The 8,185-nt window shown below is 38.6% G+C and overlaps 1 protein-coding gene across 4 annotated transcripts in view; it reads left to right on the top strand.

Annotated features, from left to right (window-relative positions):
• The window catches only part of mdn1 (midasin AAA ATPase 1), a 165,303-nt gene that overhangs the window by 136,785 nt on the left and 20,333 nt on the right, over positions 1 to 8,185 (top strand). For all 4 annotated transcript variants that reach the window (XM_088285694.1, XM_088285693.1, XM_088285692.1 and 1 more), the window contains exons 82-87: positions 169 to 362; positions 520 to 681; positions 923 to 1,057; positions 1,262 to 1,394; positions 1,471 to 1,643; positions 6,595 to 6,726. In XM_088285694.1, coding sequence (XP_088141820.1) covers positions 169 to 362; positions 520 to 681; positions 923 to 1,057; positions 1,262 to 1,394; positions 1,471 to 1,643; positions 6,595 to 6,726 — 929 coding nt within the window. The remainder of the gene's footprint in view (positions 1 to 168; positions 363 to 519; positions 682 to 922; positions 1,058 to 1,261; positions 1,395 to 1,470; positions 1,644 to 6,594; positions 6,727 to 8,185) is intronic.

Here is an 8,185-nt window from a genome sequence, read left to right as displayed (position 1 = left end):
ATCGAAACTATATAAAAATGTGAACATAGGCTAGACATTAAGAGAAGTTGGACTATGGTTCGGACCTTTTAATCTGAAGAAATTTTAGTCGTGGACCTCTGTGACTTTTAATTGAATACCTCTGCTATACGACTTTCACATGTGGTCTGATTTTTCAATCATGTCCAGCGAGTGATCACAAAGAGGTTGGCAAAGAGTATGAGGAAGACTTACTCAAGCCTAGACACTTAAGCCATCACCTGGAGGAGGAGCTGGCCGCTGATGTGGAGGCGCTGTCTTTGGAAGATGTGAACGGCAGGCTGGAGAGGCTCCTCACCTGCTTAAAGATGCACACTAACTATTCAAAGCCAGAAAAGATCCAGGTTCGAGAGTTTTGACAAATATATTTTATTGGCTGGTTAGTAATTTGAAACTCAATTTGAGGCTGTGCTGACATGATTAAGGAAGGTTAAATACTTAATGAAATACTGAATGCACCTGTACAGTAGAATTGAATCGGACATATGTTTGTTTTTTCAGGAGGTAAACAGAGCATGCAGGATGCTGGTACGTGTGGAGCCTCTGCTGGGGATTTATTCCGACCTGGTCCGTTACTTCCTTTCTGTGTCAGTGGGAGTGCACAGATGCACTGGCAAACTGCTGTCTGTATTGGCTAACATCTTCACTGAGCTCGCTCAGAAGGTACAGAGGAAACAAATGTTAAACACCAAAATTATACACATGCATACTGTGTATATTGCTTATTCTTTAACCATCAAAAATGTAAACAAAAAACTGATGAACAGTTCATCTGTTTCCACTACAATGGGAAGTGATTTGTTGCTCAACAAGCAAAAAACAAGATGTTTTATTTTACGATTAAGTTATTTACACATTAAAAACTATGCCTCTACATTCTTCTTCATCTCACTATTGTCCTTAGGGTTTCTGCTTGCCGCAGGAGATGACTACGGGAGAAGGTGAAGGAGCCACTGAGTTTCATGATTATGAGGGTGGTGGAATTGGTGAAGGCGAAGGCACTAAAGATGTCAGTGACAAAATTGAGAGTGAAGACCAGGTAATGTAATGAATAAATTTAAACTAAACAGCATTCGGACACAATATTTTTCTCATAAAACCTAATTCTATTTTTCCCTTCTATAGCTTTCATCTATATGAAATTCAATATAATGTTACAATTAATTACAATGTGCATAATAAGAATTTCGCATGTGTTTAATCAGCAAGTTGTTTTAAAATGACTGGTTCGATCATATTTCAGGTGGAAGATACCTTTGCGGAGGGTCAGGAGAAAGAACAACAAGATGACAAGAAAATTAAAGCAGAAGACAATGCTGTTGAGATGACGGAGGACTTTGATGGACAAACCCATGATGGTGATGAGCATGATGCTGGTATGTAGATCACACAATATCCGTTTAATTAGAATACAATTCCATGAACACTCATTCCTACCTCTCTGACTTACAGATGAGGATGAGTCAGATAAAGAGGCTGACCAAGAAGAGTTGGATAAAAAGATGGGTGAACTGGGTGATGGACAGACAGATACCCTGGATGAGAGAATGTGGGGAGGAGATGATGAGGACACTGATGATGAGGGAAGTGACAAAGAGGAAGAGTCTGGCCAAGGCATGGACCAGGTACGTCATTCTTAATGTAACATAATTTCAGGACTACAGTCTGGATGTGTCAAAATGTGAGATCCACTATGGAGAAAAGTATTGAGAAGTATTATAAAAGTTAGATACGACAGATGCAGCAAAATTAAAATTATTAGCTGAAACCAAAAATTGAAAAAAAGAATCCTGAAAACCGATATACCAAAACAAATCATACTGTACAGTAGGGGGGTGCTCAGTCGATCGCAAAGGTGGTATGGGTAGATCGCATGACATTAAAAAATAGACGTCAGCCTATCATCCGTCATGTGATTGATACAGGGCACCCAGTCAGATGACACCTGATTTTTTTTTTTGTGACACATAGGTCACCACACATGCGCAAACAACGGTGCTAAGTGCAGCACAACTAACAAGCTAGCGAGTCAAAGACAATACCCACCCAAACTCACACCTGTTCGACCTGATGCCCTCTGGGAGGTGCTACAGGTGCATCAAATCAAGGACCAATAGACTGAGAAACAGTTTCTTCCCAAGAGCCATCTCCATTCTAAACTCACACACACACACACACGACCACCCGTACCTTGCAGAACAGCAACGTGATGTGTTTTTATATACCCTATTCAGTATTATTTTCCATTGCACTAACTATTCTCTTATTTATCTAATTTATATATTTATCTGAATTATTCTTGTATTGCACTGGAGAGGGGAGCTCTCTAATCTCGTTGCACACTTGAGTACAATGACAATAAAGGGATTTCTGATTCTGATTCTGAGTTGGTTACCTCCAATTTTAAGCACTCGTTTTATTCTCTTGAACTCAAGGGGGGTATAAACATGAGTGAGGGTGCTGGACCAAGTAAGAAGACAAAAACGTATCACTTTAATACAGAATGGGAGGAGGAGTTGTTTTTCACGATGACATTTTCGAAGTGCGTTTGCCTCATCTACCATCGCAATACCAAAGAAGGGAAATGTGTAGCGGGATTTTCGGACTGTTCATGGAAAATGATACCGACTTTCCGCCGAAAAGCGTGCTGAGGAAGAGAAAGGTGAAGGAATTAAACAGCAAGTTGTCAGGACAGCAGTCATTTTTCAGACAACTTACTTGAAAAGCGAAAGCTGCCACCGAGATTGGCTACATCTACATACATTGTACAAAAAATCTCTCTCGCTCTGGCTCTGGCTCTGGCTCTCTCGCTCTCTATATATATAAAAATTATATATATATATATGTATATATATATATATATATATATATATTAGGGCTGGGCGATATGACCTAAAATCAATATCGCGGTAAATTGGGCAATTTTACCTCGATAATGATAAATGCACGATAAATTCCCCCTGAGGACCAAAATCAAAATAAATACAGGAAACGCACATAAACTGTTTTTTATTGACCAACACATTACTTTCAGTGAAAAATAAAAGTACAAAAACCATTTGTATAAACATTCCAAATAGCTTGCTTTGCATGATTTGAACAATGTCACAAAGAACAGGAGAAAAAGGGTACCTCTCACAAAATCTTTTTCTGCAAATAGATTGTGCCGAGATGCTGTAATGCCATTTGCAAAGGCCTAGATTTGTGTAAAGGTATCTTGTAAACAATATAAATAATGCCATGTGCAAAGGAGCTAGTCACCTGTAAACAAAATGCTAAATAGAATGGAAAAAAATGTCAATGGAATGCCAGTGCCAAATAAACAAGTGTGCTTCATCAGGAAAAGGCCGTCTCGAGTACGCTGGTGCGCGGTCGCCACTTGTCGTCGATGTACTGCACATTCAGGCTCAAACAGGGATGCATGTTGCGACTCGACCACAAGTCGGATGTGGATGCAAAATGCGTGACTTGTCTCCGCTCCCGTCCCGATGTTGTACATATCGGGAAGTACGGTTTGCAACAAATAATTTCGTACCTCTTGTCGGCTACTTTCATGAGGCGTTTCAATCCTGTGCGCTCCATTGTAACTAGAGGAGCTATATCTTTAGAGCTATGTGCTCGGCTATCGCGTCCACCTCTGAGACGTTCTCTCGTATGGTGTTGCCTCCGTTATGGGCTCACTTGTCGAACCTTGCTTCTCACTTTGAACTTTTAGCACAAGCTCCAAGTCAACAGCATGGTTGTGTTGTGGGTGGTGAAAAAGAAAAGGTTGGAAGCGCTGTTTTGGTGCTTACGATGCACTTTGTAGTTCATGTTATTTTGCTTAAACATCGTCTTTATGGAACCCAAAACATTTCCAAACGACAGATGTCGAATTTCTTTTCGGGACAAGCGCTACAGGAACAATTTCAACTAACGTTACTTTGTCTTCAGTCGTATCAGCCGCTTCTGAATTTGAATCGCCAGCTACGAACGTGTCTTGTTTACATTCTTGTTCAGAAGGGTGGAGTCACGTGACGACACGCACTGTAGCCGTCTTAAAGGGGCATGAACATCGCCGCAGGCAAAAAAGACTTATCTTTCTTTTTTTTTTTTTTTTAGACACAGAATTTACCGACATGGGCAAAATGATGTCGGTCATTGTAATACATTTCGGTAACGGTAAATTTTCGGTTTAACGCCCTGCCCTAATATATATATATATATATATATATATATATATATATATATATATATATACACACATATATATATATATACACACATATATATATATATACACACATATATATATATATATACACACATATATATATATACACACATATATATATATATATATATATATATATATATATATATATATACACACATATATATATATATATATATATATATATACACACATATATATATATATATATATATATATATATAAATTTTCTTTTTTATAGTAGGTAGATCATTTTGCCTTGGTCAATTTATAAGTAGCTCGCATGCTGAAAAAGTGTGAGCACCCCTGCTGTACAGTACCTTAAGTACCTCAAAAACCTGGAAAAACAAACACTTTTGTTGGAGGACTTTTCTGTACTGACGGTCAATTGGATTTTTTTTTTCTCCAAAGTGTCATGTAACTGAGGTTTGTCAATATTTGTCAGTGTAAACATGACAATTCAGTTTGTTGTTTTTTTGTAAACCTGACCCAAGGCTCTTTCATGTGTGGACTGGATAGAAATTGGATATTTATCTGTTTCAACTGCAGGAGCAAATGTCCACGTACCAGCTGTGGTGCATGACTGTAACTTGTTGATCCTCTGTTTTTGTAATTTCTTGATTATTTTAGTTTGAATACGGACATTTAGCTGAATGTCTGTACTATTTGGACTCTTATTTGAAACTAAAATGACTTAATTACACTGACTCATGGTTACTATACCAAATCAACCATGCTTGTAGTAATTAGGCTGATATTTTTGCAAATGCCTTTGCCCACATGAGGAAAATTATGGTTCTACACAGTTTTGCATTTAGTATCACTTATTATATTTCCGGGTCATTCCAAATATGCACTCTTGAGCAATTTTCAGCCAAAAATGTCAGTGGACGAATTTCTCTACATTCCTACTAGATACTCCAAATGTATTCTTCAATTAAAATCTCTCCACTAACTCTCAGACTTTGTTATAGTTTATATAATAATTACAGATGTATATAATAAACCCATTAATCCTTTTACAGAGGTGGGATTTTTACTAAAGTTTGCCGGTCCGTCATTCTTCCTTCACCAGCGACCTGGGCACCCGACAATCATCCGTCAGGCCGTCATTTTTCAAGCCGAACCAATCTGTACGTGTCACTTGTTCAATCCGTCATGTTATTTTAACTGCCCTTCTGTTAACGCTTCCATCAATAAATGTCACCGGTCCGTCAATCCTTAAATCTAAAAAAAAAAAAAAAAAACACAGTCCAACAGATGAAAAATCCATCCATCTATCATTTGTCGATCTATTGAATTTTTAAGTGGGAGCCTGCTGCCGCTTTAACTCTTGACAATTTTATTTCAAAGATTTGCTTACCTTAACCAGAATCCTGTGTCGCATTATTGATTAAAATGCTTCCTAGTCCTTGTGCAAACTGAAATAAAAGTTGTCATGACACTAATCCATCCATCCAATACCTGGGGAAAACCCAGGCAGGCACCGGGAGAACATGAAAACTCCACACAAGAAGGTCGCAGGCTGGGATCAAACCCCCGTCTCTGAATTTTGAGGAGGACGTGCTAACCAAGTCTTTCATTGCGCCGCCGGCATTACAATAAATTAATATTTTTCTTTGTAGTCATCGTCTTCTTTTCTTTCTTTTCATGGTTGGCAAACGGTTGACATTTTCTGGTGCATTAATGCCACCTTCTGGTGTGTCGGGCTACAAATACCATTTCAAAACCTCCTTACCATCCCTGCTCTTTCCAAAAATCAAAATAGAAATGTAAGAACTCTGTAAAGGTGTCTCTATGCTCAAAGCTACTGCATCTTAAATCATTAATTAGTTGTTGCCTTCCCAACTTGCCAATTTATGATTCTCTCTTTGCTGCATACTGCCCGCTACTGTACATATACAGTCATTGCACTCTACTTAAGTAAGCCTGACGTCATACAGCACAGGTGGGATGCGTTTCCAATCCCTATACGGCAAAATGGGCGTCTTCAGTGATGGACTATGGTCTTGACACTTGACCCGGTTCATGACGATTACGCAGACAGAGGAAAACATTCATCCATATTAGCTTACTGCCTTTTTTTCTTAAGTTTCCTCTCTATCATCTAACATTTGCAAAACGGCCATCCGTCAGTCTGACTGAATGCCCACCCCTGGCCTGTTGCTGCACTGCTGCTCCTCATGGTCATGTGTAAATTGGAAACTACAAAGTGATGCATGACGGACATCATGCATATTCAGTTACTAAAAACTAATCACAGTTCATGTAATCTTGAATTTTCTCCCTCGTGCTCTCAATCTAGTATGACTTGAAAGATTTGTTTCCAGAATCCAATTATATCTTTACTTGCTGTTTTTTAGGGTGAATCTGTATTAGCTGCGAAGGATGACATCTTAGATGCCACTGAACCAAATAAAAACAAAGAAAAACAGGAAACTGATGGCCAGATGGACACTGAGGAGAAAGACAAAATCAACGAACAAGGAGATGAGGTAATCATCTGAGAATGAAAATGGTCAGTAGAACAGATCTTGTTAATGATAGCTCACATTGTTAATTAGCTTCAACGATTCCATCTTGCACCCATGTCAGTACAGCAGTGGTTCTCAATTATTTCCTGTCACGCCCCCCCTACCAAGAACAAAACAATTCGCGCCCCCCCATCACCATTTCTTTTTTACATTTCGTACTAATGTACATGTTCTTTGTATATTAATGTTAGATTGTCAATAAAATATCCCTTAAGAAAGCTAAATTGATAAAAAAATATATCATTTTGAGAACGACTATTGTGAGGATCTCGAAACTCAGTACTGTACTGCAAATAATGATGAGATAATAAATATTCACGATAAGTTTTTTTTTTTTAACTTTATTAACATGAACAAACCAAACCGTTATTAAAACGTACATAATATAAAAAAGACAAAAATAGCCAGGGTGATTTTAAACAAAAATTCTATATAAATAACATAAAGCAACAGTTTTAATATGCTTACTATACGTTTCTTTGTTTACAATACGTTTGACGTCGAACCTCTTCGTTGTGATGACGTCAGCCATTTCCGAGTTCCAGCCTGAGGGCGTCTGCTAAATTGCTCACGTAGCCGTCTTATTTTATGTTTAGATACGTAATGGTTGTAATACAACATTTCTGTTCATAGCTGCTGGCTCTCCGCCCAAACGCGGTTCGAGTCAGACTGCTGATAAGTCGAGCATACATCGAAGCAATTCATTTTAGTGATTAGCACGTTTAGCGCCTCCTTGTCGCCTCCTCGTTTAGCACGCTACTTGTTTGCGAAGTGGTTTATTTGCCATCACATAGCTTGTTGCTTCTGCTGTGCGTGGACTTGTATATAGTTCAAATAAAGTCCGTTCTGCTGCGGTGCATTTAATTAGCGGCGAAAGAAATCACTTCCGGGTCAACGAGCGACAGGGCGACGCCTTTTTTTAATCTGTACTGCGTGACAGGGCGACGCTTTTTTTAATCAGTACTGCGTGACAGGGAGACACTTTTTTTTTAAACCAGCATTGCGTGAACTAGGGGCACAAAACAGCTTTGATGAGCTCAAACTCGCGTTGTCTGAAATCGCCTTTTTCGGTCTCAAAACTATGCAAAAAAACATATTCCCCAAGGGCCCCCCCTCCCAGGATCGCCCCACTTTTTGAGAATTACTGCAGTACAGTAATCGAGTGTTTGCCAACCAGAGGTACCTACGAGAAAAATTTAACAATTTATTTCCCACATCAATAACCTTTGTCACAGCCACGTCCAAATCACAACCGACACGTGTCAGCTCAAGTGTTTCATAAATTTCAGATGACTGATGAAAAGAAAAAACTGCTATAGTCGGTCTGAATATTATTCGTAAGTGGTTTCTTCCTGAGATTTAAACGTTCAATACTTGTTTAAAGAGAAGTAAATTTTTTGTGGTGAATGTTATGAGTTAA

The sequence above is a fragment of the Idiotropiscis lumnitzeri genome, chromosome 21 (genome assembly GCF_059441095.1).
Source record: "Idiotropiscis lumnitzeri isolate Australia: NSW breed Sydney's pygmy pipehorse chromosome 21, RoL_Ilum_1.0, whole genome shotgun sequence".
Lineage (NCBI taxonomy): Eukaryota > Metazoa > Chordata > Actinopteri > Syngnathiformes > Syngnathidae > Idiotropiscis > Idiotropiscis lumnitzeri.
Note: the sequence above shows the minus strand (reverse complement) of the source record. Positions and strands in the feature narration are given on the sequence as shown.